Below are 20000 nucleotides of genomic sequence, written 5' to 3' on the forward strand. Positions count from 1 at the left end.
ACGTTTTAAACTACTGCCACTTCTGGAAACAAACAATCGAGGAAAAAGATTCGAAGCTTTTGGGACTTTTTTTTTTAAATAATGGAGCTGCAGTGATGTGAAAATTCCACTAGGTTTCGAGTACGTAAAAAGTGTTTCAGGTGTGCTAAGCTTTATAACGGTAAAACAGTGAGCTCGAACTCCCAGAGTTTACAACGAAAAAGGAATTATTGCTTTGGGAAAAACGTTATATATTACGCACATGGGAAACTCACACAATCTGTGCAGATGCAATCATTCTTGTTTAACATTATAATCGTATTATAAATTTACGCTTGCATATTACCAGACAATTAATATTTTCCATTAACAGATACAGAGTTAATATTTTCTATTAACAGATACGTAAACCGCACGAATATAACTTTAGGGAGAAAGTATAATGACCATTAGAAAGAGTGTTCGAAGTGAGAGCTGCAGAAATGTCATCCCGAATCTAAAATTGACCCAACTGGTTTTGTATTATTACATTCCACTCCACCGACCTATGCCAAGTTTAGGAGCTGCAATTACACTTTTATAGAGGGCGTTTTGCGAGGACGAACACCCTACCTGTAATTAATGATTTAATTGGTTATTTAACTGCAGTCAGAAATCAGGAAAAGGATTATTAATACGGAGGTCCGTGCCTATAAACTGGCTGAATACTATTATTCTATGTAAATTACCTAAGATTTTTTTTAGCTGTGTCCGTAAATTACAGACAACAGTTTAATTTTTTTTTTTTTTTTTACATGTTTCCGAATAGATGTATCCTTAATATGTGAATGCCTTCATCCAGAGAAATCGCACTTATTGCCTAGTAAATGCATTTAGTGTAAAGTTATAATTTCTTCACCGTATTGCAAGGGTGAAACAATAGATAAAGAAACATATTATTTCCCCATTTTTCTCAAAATATATGAATGAATCTCTCTATACCACATGTGATGTCAAGTGATATTGATTACATAGTGAATATTGATGAGGATGCAATAAATCGTACAAAAAAGATGACAATATTTGTTATTGGAGCTCGTATTACCAGCATTTTGTCGTTGGTGGTTAAGTAAATCCACGGAGTCAATACTTGTATAATGCGGTTGGAGAAACCATTTTGCGGTAATACTCGTAAAATAATGTTGATATATCTCTTGATCTTCATTGCGCAAAGGGATCTATCTATCCACACAAAAAACACGAAATAATATATGCGTTTCGAGAAAAAACGAGACTTTTCCTAACTAAAGAAGCCCCATATAGCCCTAGATCCAAACCACCATTCTTATGAACGACTCTGTACTAAGCTGAGCGGCAGTTTATTCCGAAAAAAGGGGTATATCGCATGCCCGGCTACTTTGCGGTATGCTGGGAATTATGGAAGGTGTATAATCTGGTCTGTTTTTTTATGGTGCGGTTGTTGGAGTGCTGGAGGCTACAAGAGAGGGCGCGAGCTGTTCTGCGCATGTGTTAGACCTAACCGTGTGTTAACTTACCGAGAGGGCGCTGCGGCTGTGGTCCCTATGTTACCACACCGATAACGATGGTGATAACAGTAATGAGGACTTGGTGTTAATATTGGCATTGCTTTTGATATCTAGGGTTTTTGGTCACGTTAATTAGGGATGGGATGGTTAACTTTACTCGAGAACGTAGTTATATTGGTTATCATTTAGGAAAAAATGGTCATGTCTATCAGTGATGATGTTTTATGTATTAATAATATATAATGAAAATAGTTACGATAACAATATTTGTGAAAATAAAACTATATGATCGTAAGAGCTAATTTAGACTATACAAATCATCTGTTTATAAAATAAGTTGCAATGCAGAGTAAATTTAAAAAAGTAAACTAAAACTTATAATTTACGTGTCCAATGTATACAGAAAAGGAATATTAATACCAATACTGGCCATCTTCGCTGATACTACGTGTAACAAAGGAATGCAGATTCACAAAGGTATTTTCCTGAGTTATATCCCTTAGGCTTACAGGCGTTATTGCGTGTTCGTACGATATTTTTCTACGTATCTCCCGCGAGTTTGATATCCGTTAAAGATAATGTTGTAGAGATATATTTACTCACTATGCCTTGTATATCCCAACGATATATACAGTTGCTCAATAAAATAAACCTGCTGTCTTTACAATTTTCCGCGCCGGCTATATTATGTATTACCCCTGCAACCATTTTAGTGTAGGAATTAAAGGAGATCATATTAAGGGTAAAGAGTCTAGATTTGCCATATGACTTCAGGTTGTCCTATATATACACACGCTACAAAGGCCGGCATGGGGCGGGATAGACAAAGCTGTATTTATCATTTATGACTTCGATTTCGCTCTTATTGTAGAGAGTATGTTGTCGTTTCTTGTAGCAAAATAATGTCAGTTAATGGAGGCGCAACAACAGTTCGTTTTAAATGTTTTAATAGTGGAAGCGAGTTACGCCCACCCACTGATAACTCTGTAACGTTTAAACAAAGACTTGTTTTCAGCTTAGAGTTACGGATCACTAGCTTGTATGCAGGTATTAGAGTCGAGAGAATGTACGTGCTTTTAACAGGGGATCTTTTTGTTGCAAAACAATTGCCTTAAGGTTTCGGCAATATTGAATTTTCGTTCGTTAAGGTTTGTAAAACGTAAATGAGAGGGCGGTGCTTAGTGCGTGTAAAACCGCACTGTGTAATATATGTTGCTGCAGGACAATGGTATAAACATGTTTCTTGAATTTACACCTTGCCATGTATGTCCCATAGCTTTATGTCCAAATTAATCAATTTAATTGCAAGGATCCAATATTTTTCCGCTTTATCAAGTAGTGCGGTCATCTACCTTACGTCATTGACAAATATGAAAGACTGAGAAAGATGAACGACTTTCTCTATACTTGAATCAATCATGGTTCATACATATTTAATGTTGCATAAATAGGTTGTTATATTGATACAGGGAAATAAATCCAGGCACCAAACAGGGTTTTAAACATAGGAGTGCAGGCGGAGTGATACTGCGTACTGCGGCTCTTTAGTCACAGGGGTACCAACATGCGATGGATTTTCAATTCATATATCGAGATTAAGGTTTGCGTGAATTTTCTTATATCTGGAATGGAGACACGATTATTTGATCTTTATTTATTAGGTACTGCATGAATACATACTGCGCCATTCAAGTTCATACGAAATTTGTACCTGGAGACAGGTGAAGCTTTGTAAACAGGTGAATTCACACACAGCCCTTCTATACACAGTTACTCTCAAGATAAATGTTATAAAGTGAAAGAAAAATGAAAATAAACCTGTAGAGCCCCAGTGTGTGAGATCCCTGTCCAAAAAAACATGAAACTCTCTCTTTAAGAATAACCCTCCCGTCCCCCGCAAAGTTGGCAGCCCTGCTAGACCCTGTAGTCAGCCATGATGCTTCTGCAGATTCACTTTCCTCGCTGAAGGAAATGTAAAATCGTGAAAATTCTCTAACCTATGACAACTATGGATGTATAACAGTGCATGGACGGGGATCATAACTACACGGCAAAGGTCACATACATCTCAAGAGGATCCAGGAGGAGTGGTAAGAGCAAGAGAAGTGAACAAAAACGTCTCCGGGAAAGTCTCCTGACGAAACACACACAGACGGAGAGTTTGTTGCTCCCTGAGATGGCCTTGGCCTTTGCTCGCTTTTTGGCCATTTGGCAGGACCGGTGGGCTTAATTTACTCATCCCCGGGATCGTCCGAGCCAATAGAACAGGTGCAGTTCCGACCGTGGTGGTTTTATGGGCAAATTGAATGAGTTGTGCGTCATTTATCCGTGCTGGAGATCAGCTGATGGTAGAAAACGGCTCGGAAAGCAGAGTCGCTACAGCTGGATGGATTTAAAGATTTTTTCGGTGTTCGCTGCCCTTCGGTTTTACTCTCTCGGGAGATTCTCCTCTCGGGGAAAAAATATCGGGGAAGTTCTTGTGATTTTGGAAAGTATTCGCGGAGGTAAATTTTCTATTATTAATATATTTTTTCCACCTCGACTCTCGCGAAAGAACAAGTTCCTTGACGTGGAGGCTTTGGTTTCCGTTATTAGGAGTGTGTGCGAAAAGGTATTGTTTTTCATAACTTTGATTGTACGTGTATGCAAGTTTATTCAACTAAGTTCCCGAAAAAATGTAAAAAAAAAAAAAATGAAGTTGAAAAATGAAATTGTCTGAGTTATTAGAATGTTATTGTATGGAAATGTGAAGTTTGGAGACTGTGGATTGATCTCTGTTTGGATTGTTAGAAAGGTGAATGGAGTATTTGACTCTGAGAGAGAAGATTTAACAAGAAAGAGGTAGGAATGGGGTGTGAAAACAAAGAAAACTTCAGAGGGAACATAGAAGTGATGATTTTAGAGGGTCATATTTTGACAGAAGTGTATTATGATAGGGTTTAAGTCTGACGCAGATTTATTTCAGCTTAACGCAGAAGAAAGGAAACCTCAATTGAAGTCTACAATTGTGTATATTTGATTACCGGTAGAAGCAGTCAGTTTAAAGCAGATTATGAATATAAGAGGAAAGTATATAATCAAATCAGCGGTGTGGATTTTAAAACTAAAATGCCAGAAAAAGTCGCAAGTGGATTTAAGTTCAAATATTTGGTGTTCAATGGGAGTAGAGCAGACAATTTTCCTTCGTGCTGAGAAATGATGTGGTTCTAAGTTTGCAGTGATAAGCTTGTCATTTTTGCTGGAATTGCTTGGTATTGTGAATTTGCAACTTAGTCTCTGTAAAGCCTTGAGTGTTTTACCAAGAGAGCTGATAAGTGGCGTGTCAGAACAGTTGATTTGCTTTTTAACTGTGAGTTCAGATACAGTCGGTGATAATGCTTTATACTGTGCTGTTTGTTGTCATTCCTACCAGTGGCATCCAAGAAGAAAAATTAATTCAGGTTTTTAGAGGTTTTGTTAAAGGGGGGGAGAACAGAGTGATCGTCTACTCATGGAATAGGCATAGGATGTGCTCTCCTGTTTAAATTGTGTGGTGATTATATGCTTAGTCCATAATTTTCTCTTCTCATAATTTTTTGGAAAAGTGTTCCTCTTATAATTGACCACGGATTCCTCTGTAACAAAGGACTTTGTAAAACATAGCACCCTTGATGCTGCGTGTTTGTGTTCCTGGTTCAGTTTGCAGAGTTGTTTATTCTCAGAATTTTTTTTATTATTATTATTATTTGTTTTTTATCCATAATAAGCAAAATATTTCATTTTTAGGTTTTTACTTTTATAAATACTCATTCAATAGTGTACAATGAAAGAATCAGACTGGAAATATACAAAAGGACTGTTCCGGCTGGGAAGGATTGGCAAGCGGAAGGGGATCCAGGGGCAAAGCTACCAGGTTAGGAAATGTTTTGGTTCATATGGGAGTCTTTGTGGTAGTTTGTGCACTTAGGATGGTTGTTGGCATGAGTTTGGGACTTAGTCTCAGATGAATGCAGTCCTGTTATAAACTTTAAAGATCAAATGTGCCACATAGTGATTCTGTGCCTAAATCGGGAGCCCCAACTCTGTTGATGTATGGATGATTGTTCAGGGTCATGAGAAGTTGGTGAGAAATAACTTGATAAAATCACTCCATTCCAATTGTTACCAATATGATTGTGTAATTTTCTTGCATCATGGTACTACCCCTCCCACTGGGATGACATCTTGGCATCACTCACTGTCTAGCTTGCTTTAGGTTGTGGATGCTAAACAATTGTTCACTTATTGATCCTTGGCCATAATCATTGTGGTGGAGTATTTCCTGGAAAGTAGGTCTGAATTTTGTTTATTTTTTATATTATTATGTATTATGCTCATCCATGTATTGTTGAGAGCCACATCAGAGTGATGACAATATCAAAGTTCCCTGGAGCAGATTTCAAAATATTCTTAAAAATAGATATTACAAACAGCATTATGTAATACTATCTAGCTACAAAGTATTTTATCAGGTAAATTTGTACAGAAACAGTCAGTATTGTCTCAACAGTTAGACAGTTTATCTTATTTTCTACAAAATCATTGGTCTTTTATAAATCTAGTAGTAATTGAATGTAAGATAGCATCTGCCAACAGGCAAAGTTCCTCTATCATGGCAGAAGATACATGGTGTAGGGTTGCTGTCATTTCGCTCCAGTGTCGAAGGCGTGGATGTCATGGATAGTGCTTGTGTTATTGAGGAAGAAACTTTGATAATCTTTTAATGGGAGGGCTTACCTTTTTACTTTATTTTATTTATTATTATTTATTATTATTTTTTTCTTTTATTCATTTTTTTATTTTTTTATCTTTATTTTTATTTTTATTTATTTATTTTTTTTTTCATTTTAGTTTTTCACATATCAGCACTTTGTTTATTTCAAGATTTACTGCACTCAGGCACTGGATAGCTTAATAATTCTGGTATAAGTTACTGAAAGCAACATGAGGCTGAGGGTAGTGGACATCACCATCTTATAGAGCATAATAGAGTAAGAAACAACATTGTTTAAGCTGCGGGTAAATGACGTAAACGTCTGCTGCATATCACTGCTCAGAGACTAAGTCCATAACACCCTCAGACAGTGTCTTAGTGTCCGTTTTCCATAAGTTGGCACGAAGTGCTAAGAAAGGGGTACAGGGGGGGTGCCCCCGGCCCAGGGAATTAATAGAAGGTAGGAAAGGTTGGGTTAGGTTTTTGGATTTGCATGATACCATCTACGGATGGTGCGTCGCACTTGGTAACAATTACCATAATTCTCTATCTTAGTAATATTTGCTTGCGCAAATTTCTTGTTAATCTTTGCTATGGTGGCACTAAGCTAGAGCACATTGATGATGATATTCTTGTAGGCGACAAAAGTTGCAGTTGTTGGTATACGAACTGATCTTCAGACATAAATAGTAATTCCACAAATTAAAGAAAAAGATTGAGGAAAGAGCCACTCCTAGCCCAAGTCCACTTGTGGCTCCTGATTTTCAACACTTTATCTTGCCGTCCATACTGAGGTGAAGACCTTGTTTGCAGGGAGGTGTCGGGGGGAGGGGGGGTCAGAAACCCCCATCAATCCTCCCCATAGGCAGTACCACAGCCATTCTTGGGAGTTTATATAGAGGAATAGATTTTTGTAACATGGAGGGTGGAATTTAGTCTCTGGCAAGGGAAATAAAACTGTTGTCAAGTTCCAGTAATTGAGTTGTTACTGACATTATTGATGTTCGAGTTATGCCAAAGGAAAAAGGATGTTGGGGCCATTTTGGAAAAATGAAAAAAGTTGCTGTGTACTAATATGCCTGCCTTGAAAATAGAATATCAAACCTTAACACTTGTGTGAAAGGGTGAATTAATGATTTTGGTTCAAATTAAGTGGATATATTCGATTTTAGGAATGATAAGGAATGCTGTCAAGAAATTATATTAAATAGTTAATGAGTACAAGTGTTACTTTTAGCATTTATTTACATATATATATATATATATATATATATATATATATATATATATATATATATATATATATATATATATATATATATATATATAGGTGTGTGTGTGTGCGTATATATATATATATATATATATATATATATATATATATATATATATATATATATATATATATATATATATATATATATATATATTATATATGTAGACATACGCTTACACATATATCCATAAATACATACATATAAGCTTTAGCTATATACCATAGATAATGCATAATGATTGTTCTCTTCCAAATTGAGTAGTCACTAAGAAACCCATATGAGACCCAAGGAGGGTCAGATAGACGTTATTGATTATGGGAACTGAAAGTGCACATTGTAGACAAGGTGTCCAACATGTCATCCGATCTCCCAATTTTCTTGTCTTCTCACTTGCCCTTTTCTCCTGCCCATCCATTACATTTATCACTCTCATTTTGCCTTAACCCCCCCCCCCTTTCTTTTTTTTTTATCTCTCTCTCTCTCACTCACTCTCTCTCTCTCTCTCTCTCTCTCTCTCTCTCTCTCTCTCTCTCTCTCTCTCTCTCTCTCTCTCTCTCTCTCTCTCTCTCTCTCTCTCTCTTTTTTCCTCACTCCTTCCCTCTCCCTCTCCTGTTTCATGTCATTTACTCCCTCTCCCTATTCTTTTCTCGCTTTCCTGCCAGGATTTTCCCCTGACAGACAGAATTGGGAGTGTCTTGTCCTCTCTTCACCCACACTCATCCTCCTCTTTCTGTATCCCTCTCCCATCCTCTCTTCTTCCCTCCCGCACTCTCTCTCTCTCTCTCTAGCATTCTCTTTCCCCTTTCTCCCTTTTTATCTTTTATCTCTCTTCCCTTCTCCCAGGGGTTTTTATTCAGGGAAAGAGGGGAGGACTGTGCAAGCTGGCAGGCTATCTTGCTTCTCCTATGTGGTGATGGTGTATTTGGATATTATCTGTCATTACGTTAGATCTTGGTATTGCCATTATGTATTTAAAGATTGCTTTAAGTTCTTTCGTCAAACAGTAGTCAGTTCAAATTACTTCTCCCTCCTGTAAGCAATTATGTTATTATATAGCCCTTATAACTATGTTTCATTTACTTGTAAGGAGGTGAAATAACTATAATGTAGATGTGTGCTTCTTTTATATATATATATATATATATATATATATATATATATATATATATATATATATATATATATATATATATATATATATATATAACTTGCAGAATAGGATGTTTATAGTTTGTAGTAGACCTATGTATAGGTTGTTGGTAAATATGAGAATTGGAAAAGAGCTTGAAAAAATTTGTAGCCAAGTTCTTAGTGACTGTTTCAGTTTTAGGGAATTCCATATTCTCCAGAAAGAGGGAAGGTTTTTAAGTATTTTACATATGGAACATACTGTCTTTGCCAAGACACACGAAGACTGCCAAGAATGTAGTTGAAAGGGTTAAGGGCAGCCCTCATGATGTTTATCCATATATATATAACCATAAGCCAAAACTTACGGCAAACAGTGGCTTTGCTTCAAGGGACTACAACAAATTTGTTTTTAAAACAGTGCTGTGCTTGTTACTCACTTTCAGCATTCTCGGATCCTCTCATTTTTTGTATAATTATTTTCCACCTTTTACATCTTTTCAAAGGAATCAATTATAGTAAAAGGGAATTTGATTTTCTTTAGCTTGTTTAGTACAGTTTATGGCGAGGGGTTGTCGTGGGCACTGAGACCTAGGCTTATGATATTATTAGATATAATTTTGCAATTTCAAGATTTTTACCATGATACGGTAGGATGTAGCTTGGTATGAATTAGTTAATTGGGCATGCAATTGGTAAATTCACATTGGTCACCCACTTGTCATGGAATGAAGGGTCTTTGAGTTTCCTTTTTTTTTTTTTTTTTTTTTTTTCCCCCTTTGTTTGTTTCTTTCTTCCTTTCGTTATTTTTTTCTTTCTTTCTTTCTTTCTTTCTTTTTTTTCCTTTCTTTCTTTTTTTCCAAACTTACTTTCTTTCTTTTTTCCTTTCTTTTTCTTTCTTCTTTTTCTTTCATTTCTTTTATATGTGTTTTTATCATACATTTATTATTTATTATATATTAATCCATAGTATGTATTTTTATCATACATTTATAATTTATTATATATTAATCCATTGGATCCTGATGCTTCACCACCATAATGTGGCCTAAAATACGGGTATTAGGTTTACTTGAGCGGCCACTCTGACTGGCCTGTAGGTTTTCAGCTGGGCGGATTTGTCTTCCCTGTATTGTTATTTTTTTTATTTATTTATTAAATTTTTTATGTATTATTTGATTATTTACTTTTTTATTATTATTTATTTTGTTATTATTTTTTATTATTATTATTTTTTAATTATTATTATTATTTATTTATTTTAGTATTGTTTATTTATTTTGTTATTATTTATTTATTAATTATTATTATTTGTTTTATTTATTAATTTCTTTTTTAGTAGTAGTTATTTATTTTATTGTTATAAGCTAGTTATTTTATTATTCATTTATTTTTATTTTATTTTATTTTTTTATTATTTTATTTTTTATTATTATTATTATTATTATTATTATTATTATTATCATTATCATTATTATTATTATTTCTTTTTCTTTTTCTTCCAATTTGTCATTTGATGATCTGCCTTATCCAAATGGTAATGATGGTTTCCCTTGTACAGACTCCATATCATCTCTCTAGGTGATATATAACTTGATGCGCCGGGTGTCTCACATGTGAGACGCCTGGGAAAAAATTAACATTATCGGGCATCCCACTGGTGCAACTCTAGATCGGAGCTTGCGCTCTGATTTTGTTGCCCGTGGCGGGCGGCGGGCAGGCAGGTTCCCAGACTGGCCCGAGCACCGATGTTGAAGCCACCCTGAAACTATTATTTTTGGCTTCGAAATGTATTGACGCAAGTGGATTAATAATCAGTTTTCTGGAATACGACCTACTTAGCCAGTCACAGCTGGCAATAGGATCCTGAGCACAGAAATAGCATCCTCTCTGGAGTCAGTACTCTTCCAGCCATGGCTCATGAATGCTACATTTCACACTTGTCAATGGAAATAAAGCCCCTTCTTATGTGCCATACGAGTCTAATCACCCTCTAAAATGTTTGTTTACTCGGGGCGAGTCTTTCCTGTTACCCCAGTCTTAGCCGAAATACTCACAAAGGCAAGTTTGCATCACCCATACCCCATTTTTTTTTAGATAGAGTCAAATTATTCAGATCAAAGGGGTTAAATGATAATTGTTTTACAGTTTCAAGATTACTTTATATGTTAAATGTTTTAACTAGTTAACACTTACATTGTTGGTGTCATGTCATACATGATAATTATAGATGTCATTATTTATTTTTTGTTATTTATTTATTATTTATTATTTTTTATTATTGCCATCATTAACAGTACTATCATTGTCATTAACAGTATAATTTCAATTTATTGAGTTTTGAATGCCTTGATCAGCATTTCAAATATTTATGTAACAGGCTATAGTAAAGTTAATGTTAATATTTTTTGTACATATAGTATTGAAAGAACAAGACTGTTAAAGTCAGTGTTTAGGTCAGAGTAATAAGAATAAATTGTAATATAGAAAAGTAATGTATATATGTATTTTTATTTTTTGATTATTTATTTATTATTTTTTAACATCATTGTTATTTTTTATTTTTATTTTTTTCATTTTACTTTACCCTCGTAAGTTTAGTTTCATTTGTATATTCCATGGTAGATTAAATAGATTTATAGATAAATTAAAAAATAAAAGAAGTATTAGGTTGATTAACCCACTAATGCTGGTATATTTTGAAGCTGAAAATAATGTTTTCCGGGTGGCAACAAAATCGGCGCGCAGGGCCCACCCGGAATCTGCCCTCGACGTATTCAAAGCGCAAGCTCTGGCGGGACGCCTGGCAATGTTTATTTTTTCGGGTGTCTCATATATGGGACACCTGTCGCAAATGGGTTAAGGGGAAAGTTGCTTACCTACTATGATATACATATATATATATATATATATATATATATATATATATATATATATATATATATATATATATATATATATATATATATATCCCCTCCATTTTCTATCAATTGATATATGTAGTTTCAGATAGGAGCATTTGAAATTTCTTTCCATTTAGAAAACAAAAAACTAGCTAAAAGCCATTTGTGATTTACAAAAGCTTCATGGTTATTCTTTTTCACTGCTACTATTGACCCCTCTTTCTCCTTAATTGTTATTATTATTATTGTTATATCATATTATATATATATATTTTTTTCCTTAATTAATATTATATTATATTATATTATATAATATGATAAATATATATATATGTATATATATATATATGTATATATATATTATATATATATATATATATATATATTATATATATATATTATATATATATATATTTTTTTTTTTTTTTTTTTTTTTTTTTTTTTTTTATGGACATGTATGTGTTCATGATTAACCTTAGGACAGCACCTTTTACCCATACCATATTAATTCACTAATGACGGGTGTCCCACATATGAGACACCCGAAAAAATCAACATCCCACAATGTTGCACTGTATCGGGGCTCGTGCTTCGATGTAGCAGCAGGCACGGGGATAGAGTCTGGGCCAGGCCCACACACCAATTTTGTAGCCGGAATCTTTTATTTTCGGCTTCAAGATATACTGCCGTTAATGGGATAAGCCATGCATTGAGTACTGGACATAGTCAGCTGTTCAAGGGAAACTTGTTTTACCTTCTGTGGTTTGGGCTGTGGCATTTACAATCTTTCAGTGAACAATGCTGAAATGATACTTTAAATATTCTTTGAGTGGCTATCCCAGCTCAATAAATGCTGTGCTAAACAAGTGAATAGCTGCTCATCTCATTGGATCCAGGGGATGTAGACGTCTTGCTATGCAAATATTGGCCGAGGGGTAGGGGAAGGGAATTTCTTGTCATGGAAAATTGTTGCCAGTTGTTGGGCAAGAGGGGAATTTCCATCATGAGTGCACAAAGCACATAGAATGAGATTGCCGTAGCGGGTCTACAGGGCTTGTTTGTGAGCTTCTAAAGCATTTCTACGGGTACAAAAGGGTTAAGTTTACCAGGCAGTCAACCATGCTTGGGGCTACCTCTAGGGAGGACACGCTGTATATTCCTGCCTATTACCAGATAACACAACAAAACTTATTGTTACTGTTACTGCACTGATTGTAAACTACCTGGACATACAGTATAGAGTCACCTCAACAAATACGGTCTATTATTATTTCAGCATAGCATAACAATTATAGACCTCGGCTTACAGCATTGTAAAAGAATATATAGATTTTAAGTGGTCTCAGAGTGACACAGAGCCAGGAACTAAGGAAAGTGCACTTTTCACTGAGCCAAAGTTATTTAAAAGTGAGGACAGTGTTTTCCCACCATGTATTTCATTTGGGAAAACTTGATTGATTTAGGGTGACTTTGTAAGGTTTTCAGCTGAGAACTAGCTTTATTGAGGCTATAAGACTTCATGCCGGGATAGTAAAAACAACAGAGCAGCCTCCAATGTCATTGCATATATAGGTACCATCTATCAAAATTGGCTAAGGAGCATTGGTGAAGGGCACGCCTATAGCTGTCTTATGACGTATGACAAGTATACCCGTCCTAGTCACCCATGTGAGGAAATGGGTTGGTCAACTGTACACAGCACTTCCCCTGCCAGGAAGACTGGATTGTTTTGCGTAATTATTACATCACAGAAAATTCTGGCCCTGTCACAGTATGGTTAAGGATCTGAAACTTTGTTCATTTCATGGAGATATTTGTCTTGCTTTTTTAGTGTCTTTAGTTGATCTAGAATTATGTGGTCATTTCCTCTGTTCACTAATCCCCTGGGACTCGTATGAAAGTGCTTGCTTTAGAAAAAATGGCTAATGTCTTTAAAGAATCTATATTGTGGGGACTAACAACAAAAGACTTGTTGAAAAATGTCCTTTATTTTTGCATGTGTTGACGAAATGAAGAATGGATACTTTACACAGATTTTATTACTTGTGTTACTAGTATATATTTATTTGTTGTCTTTTAAATTACAAACTTTATTTGATTGGAGTTTTATAAAAAGGGGATTTATATTTAATAGAAAAAAGACGGTATCACTGCCATTGGATCACATGCACTTTTGAGAGGCAAGAATACTTACATAGAGAATATATTTTGAGTTTTCTAATTTTAGACTTCATATACAAAAAAGCCCTATAGATCCTTCAGAGAAAAGCAGACAACTATCAGCATTCAGTTCTTTCATAACCATGACAATTACAACCAATGTAATTTGTAAATATGAACACAATTACTTTTTCCAGCCTTGTGTTTATATATATATATATATATATATATATATATATATATATATATATATATATATAATGTATGTATGTATGTATACTTTTCTGTCAGTAAGTTCTGTAATTGGTCTAGATTTTATACGTGTATAAAGAGTCAGGTGAAATTCTATAATGTTTACTTTCTTTGCAGAGGTAGCTTAATCAAGATGGTGGTGGCACAAGGGGGTCGGCTAATGCGTGGTGGGGGCATGGCAACCACAGGCTGTGGCATGACCCCCAAAGAGCTCTCAGACAATGACGACTTGGCAACAGCTCTTGTTCTTGACCAATACCTGGGTTTTGCAACTCACAAGATGAATGTAAGGTAAGTTATCGAAAGGTAATCGGCCACTTTCCTTTTTGATTCATGTGTTGTGTTTTGGATTGTAATCTTGAATAGTGTAAGATTAGGTTTTCATACATTTTTGCTCCTTCCCCTTCTACCTTTTAGTATAATTTTTATTTTTACATTTAATTGTATTTAATTTCATTGTATTTCAAGTAGCTTGAGAAATTCTTTCTTGTGAGTAATCCTGTAATTTTTAAAGACTTATTAGTCTCATGCTGGCTACTAGAAAATATACGTCAGAGAAAGGTTTAAGGTCTTGAGTAACTATAAACATATTGAGTAGGAGATAGATTGGCAAGAATGACATCATTTGTTTGACTGTAGACATTACTTTGTATTTATGTTCAAGAAAATGTATATTTCATTCACCATACCAACAAGTACCTCTTTCATGCAGGTACCGGCCACTAAGGGGAAGCAAAGAAGAACTCGGCCAGATAATTGAGGACTTCATTCAGCATCAAGACTATGAAAAGGCATTCAAACAACTAGTGTCTGGAGACTGGATGCCCTGGACCTTCTTCATCACAAAGAATAAACATCTCCAAGCTGCATTTAAGGTACATAACTTTTGTTTGTTATGAATTGCACCTTGTTCTCTTATTCTCAGTTCATTATGTAATTGTTTATTGATTTTTTATTGATAGATGTTGATGAAAAAATAATATAGTTTGTCACAGGTGTAGTTAAGATATAGTGCAAGGTATCTTGTCAAGTGCAATAGTAATACGAAAAAAAAATATATATATATTTATATATATATATATTATACTGGTTATAAGTAAATAAATGTAGATATTACTGAATTTTAAAAATGATAGAAACCTTAAGGCCGTGTCACACAAACTTTTTCTGTCAATTTTTTGACAATTTTATTTAACATAGATACAATCATTCTCGATTATAGCTCTTGATCTGACTATGCTTGCCTCAAAAAGTTGACTAAAGGTTTTCAAACGGAAACGATCATTATCGTCTGACTGGAGAATCAACAATTCGGTCAAAAATGGACAAAATTTCAGAAAATTGTCAAAAATAATTGACGGAAAGAGTGCAAGCGTGACAGCACCTTTTGAGGACTGTTGCTTTGTATATTTGTGATTTTTGTTGACCAGTAATCAATGAATTTAAGTGAATAGAAAAGTAAAAAGTAAAAAAAGGGGGGGGGGTAGCCCTTTTTTTTTTTTTTTTTTTTTTTTTTTTTTTTTCTTCTTTTTCTTTCTTTTTTTCTTTTCTTTTCATTGTCTTTCACATCAAATTTACTAGTCTCTGAGGGTAATAAGTTTCACATTTTACAGGAACACGTATTTCGTTATCTGAGAGTGTTCGACAAGGACAGTGGATTTGTAGTAAAGCCATGTTACCGATACTCTATGGAGGGTTGTGTTGGGGCCAAAATATGCGCAACCAGGAAGTGGTGAGTAAATCTTCGTTATGAGTGATAGTAATTTGTAACGTTATGAAGTCATGATTATATAGGATATTTTAGGTTGTAAAATGTATTATTTATGATCAAGCACTTTTAGTATATGTGTATCTATATATATTTTTGTTCAGCTTTGTTCATTCTTGTTACATTAACCCCTTGGATCCGGTTGCTTCATGGCAATCACATGGACCAAAATACAGGCGTTAGGCTTACGTGAGCGGTAACTGTGCTGAGTGCCCAGCATGTAGGCTGGGTGCACACAAACACTCGTGTCTGGTGACAAAAATCTATGCCTCCCCTTTGCAATGTTATTTTCTTATATTTCATAAGCATTTTTAGCTTTTTTGACTTTCAATGTCCATAAATGTCATTTGATCTGCTTAATCCAGATGTTGAATTACTGTTTTCTTTGCACAAACTCCATATCACTCTAAGATATGTAGCATTTTGTTATATGTAAAATTTAAAAAACTTCTTTGTAATATGCAATTTTCTGTAATACAACCTGTGCCTCTGGTCACTGTGCCAAGAACAGGATGCTGAACATGGAAATGGCATCCTCACTGGAGCCAGTGTTCTTCCAGTCTTGGCTGACGGACTGGACCTTACATTTACCAATGAGAATAATGCAAAAGCCCTTTTGTTAACACCAAATTAGTTTAATCTCTCTCAAAGAGGTTTGTGGACTCGTGGGAAGCATTTCTCATTACCCTGGCCTTCACTTGTATATATATATATATATATATATATATATATATATATATATATATATATATATATATATATATATATATATATATATATATATATATATATATATATATATGTATGTATGTATATATATGTATATATGTATGTATGTATGTATATATATGTATATATGTATGTATGTATGTATATATATGTATATATGTATGTATGTATGTATATATATGTATATATGTATGTATGTATGTATATATATGTATATATGTATGTATATATGTATATATGTATGTATATATGTATATATGTATGTATGTATGTATATATGTATGTATGTATGTATATATGTATGTATATATGTATATATGTATGTATGTATGTATATATGTATATATGTATGTATATATGTATATATGCGTATATGTATATGTATATATGTATATATATATATATATATATATATATATATATATATATATATATATACATATTTATATTTATATTTAATATATATATATCTAATATATATATATATTATATATATATATATATATACATATAACTGTAAATATATATATATATATATATATATATATATTTTTTTTTTTTTTTTTTTCCATGCGGCATGTCCATGTCATGTTTTTTCATGATATGATAGTTACGTCATCCGAATCAAGGGTTAAAATTCTGTTGGAAAACAAAAAGCAGTTACAGTTTTGATAAATTCCATCGTTATAATTGAAGTATTGTATATTAGATACCTTTAAACACTTATCTACTTACAATGGGTGTCACACATATGTGACACACCTGACAAAATAAACATTGCTGCTGTCCCACTGGTGGGACACTAGATCGGAGCTTGCACTCTGATTTTGTCGCCCGTGGTGGGCAGTGCGCGGGCGATTTTGATACTACCTGGAAACCGTGATTATGGGCTTCCAAGTGGACTGTTGTTAGTGGGTTAAACACATTGTTTAATTGCAAAGAAGCCATGTATGATGGTTGATTTTCAATTATTCAGCCAAAATATGTCAATTGGATTAAACTTTTTAAAAAAGGAGATTGTTTTTGTTTGTATTTCTAGTTCTTCACAGGAGTTTATATTATCTTGAGAGCAAGTTTTGAATAATTATAATTTTTTTTACAGGTACAAGAATGAGCAGATAGGCTATCTGGTGGGCTGTATTGCCGAGCTTAGTGAAGATGAGGAGACACAGCTCCTCCATCCTGGCAAGAATGATTTTTCTGTCATGTATTCCTGCAGAAAAAACTGTGCCCAACTGTGGCTTGGTCCAGCAGCTTTTATTAATCATGACTGCCGGGCAAACTGCAAGGTAAAGGAACTGATTAGTTATTTAATGGAATTATTTTCATATTTTTTATTTAATTCTTTTTTCAAGCCATTTCTCCGTGTAGTTCAGTATTCAATACATATGAACCTGCATATAAATACTTTGGAAAAGTATAAATTTTCAGAATACTCTGTTCTCCAGTTTACAGCCACAGGGCGAGGAACAGCTTGTGTAAAAGTTCTACGAGATATTGAAGTAGGAGAAGAGATCACCTGCTTCTATGGGGAAGACTTCTTCGGCGACAATAACTCCTATTGTGAATGCTTAACTTGTGAAAGGTATGAGTAAAAAAAAGAAAAGGTGGTTTGCCAATATTGTGAAACCAGAGAAGATAAGCATGTTGGTAATTGTTCATCAAGAAATACCAGAAAGAGGACAGCTTTCCACATTCTATAGTTGCCAGCTGGACAGTATTGTAATGCTTATATGAATTAGAAGTTTGTAACTCTGGTTTGAGCAATCGTCTTGTTGCTATTAAATTTTCATAGCTGTAGGATGCAGCATTTAGTCAGTTGCTAGTTACATATTTTGAAGATATTGTCATTATCTTGAACTTTTCCATATTATAGAATATATATCTTCATGGGTAGTATTTTCCAATTCTTTATGTATTTATAGTTAATTGTAACAAATGTAAAGTAAAGTGTGAACATAAGCAAATGATTCCACAATGCTTCATTATTGTGTCAAAAATTTCATCATTGTAAGAAAAATTTAATAACCCTTTGGATCCAGGTGCCCTGCAGCTCACATGTGGACCAAAATCCAGGCATTAGGTTTACTCTCCCAAATGTTTGGCATGTATGCCTAGAACACTCGTATTAAAACGCCTTGCCTCCCATTTGCTATAGTATTTATTTTTCTGCCAAATTATTTTTTGCTATTATCTAAGACTATATTTTTCATTTGTTATACTGTATCAAGATGGTAGTAGACTTTTCCCTAAACAGATTACATATTTCCTCTGTAGGAAGTCTACAACTAAAATAGTAAGAATAGGTAACATTGGCCTATTTGTTTCCATTTTAATATTTTTGTAATATTCAACTTTCTGTATCAGACACGCTGCTGGTCATGACGAGCAGGAATAGGATGTCAATAGTGTTCTCCCTGGAGCCCGCACTCTTCCAGGCATGGCTCACAAATGGTACATTCCACCCTTGTTTACCAATGGAACTAATATTAGAGCCCCTTCCTTCCTAAATGCCCACTCTGTCTGATCTTTTTCTAAGAGTTTTGTGCACTCATGATGAGTCATTCCTGTCACCCCAGCCCTCTACCATATTTTTTATGTAGCACGTTCACATCGCTCGCTCCAGCTCTCAGCCAAATATTTTCATGATGGCATATTTCCGTCACCCATCCCTCAGTCAAGTTTGTTCTCGTGGTGTCACATCACCTGGATCCAATGGGTATTGTTAAATCCATTGCATTATGGAATGATTATATTTTGATATTACTCTAGTAATATGGAGTGTTATCACATATCTTTTGGAATGATTTCTTCATCCTTTTTCTCAATTGGTGCAAATGTGTGAATTCAATCATATGGGAATGACTTAATGCAAATAGTTCATTGCCAGTTTAGATTAATGTTAAACAATGAGAAATGTTGGGAATTAGCATTCTGTAGAATAGCATTTTTGAGAATATACTACAATATTTATTTGTAGAAAAAAATGTTTTTGAAGTATTTCAGCAAAGTTGACTGTTGCACTGTAGTTTATACTTAAACTCACATTATCTTATATTATACATATGAAGTTCTTATATTAATGGATTTAGGTAAATTTAGAACCATCAGTATAGAAATGAGCTATTTTAAATGGATGGGTTGAGTCACAGTCCTGTTTTTCTTTCTGTATTTTTTGTGATTACTTATGGCAGTATGACTAGTGTGTAATCAGCATTACTATGATAAATTAGTTAATCACATGAATTAGTGACCAGCATATAGCAAGAAAATTTATCTGGGACCTATGTTGATTTCATACATGTCAAAAAAAAAACTAAGCATTACTTAGGGTGGCTTAGGAATATGAATGTGTTCCATAGATTGTTACAGCTTAATACTATTACTGTCACTAATGACAATTTGGTAGATTTCAACACAGTTCCTCTTGACATGCACTTTCATGTGCCTTAGCATCTAACCATATAATGGTTATATGCCAAGTGGGCATGTGCATTCCTTTTATTTTGTACTTGCAACTCGTGAAATGATGATAAGATGAAATTA

The 20000-nt window shown here is 34.1% G+C and overlaps 1 protein-coding gene across 4 annotated transcripts in view; it reads left to right on the plus strand.

The window, feature by feature from the left end:
- Positions 1-20000, plus strand: part of Hmt4-20 (Histone methyltransferase 4-20) — a 31262-nt gene that overhangs the window by 479 nt on the left and 10783 nt on the right. For 2 of the 4 annotated variants that reach the window (XM_070138294.1, XM_070138292.1), the window contains exons 2-6: positions 14075-14248; positions 14670-14832; positions 15571-15689; positions 17557-17743; positions 17903-18039. In XM_070138294.1, coding sequence (XP_069994395.1) covers positions 14091-14248; positions 14670-14832; positions 15571-15689; positions 17557-17743; positions 17903-18039 — 764 coding nt within the window. In that variant the 5' untranslated portion in view covers positions 14075-14090. Of the gene's footprint in view, positions 1-3413; positions 3596-3653; positions 3774-14074; positions 14249-14669; positions 14833-15570; positions 15690-17556; positions 17744-17902; positions 18040-20000 lie in introns of those variants that run through there. The other 2 variants (XM_070138290.1, XM_070138291.1) reach the window with 2 other exon arrangements.

This window comes from Penaeus vannamei, chromosome 24 (assembly GCF_042767895.1).
Source record: "Penaeus vannamei isolate JL-2024 chromosome 24, ASM4276789v1, whole genome shotgun sequence".
NCBI lineage: Eukaryota > Metazoa > Arthropoda > Malacostraca > Decapoda > Penaeidae > Penaeus > Penaeus vannamei.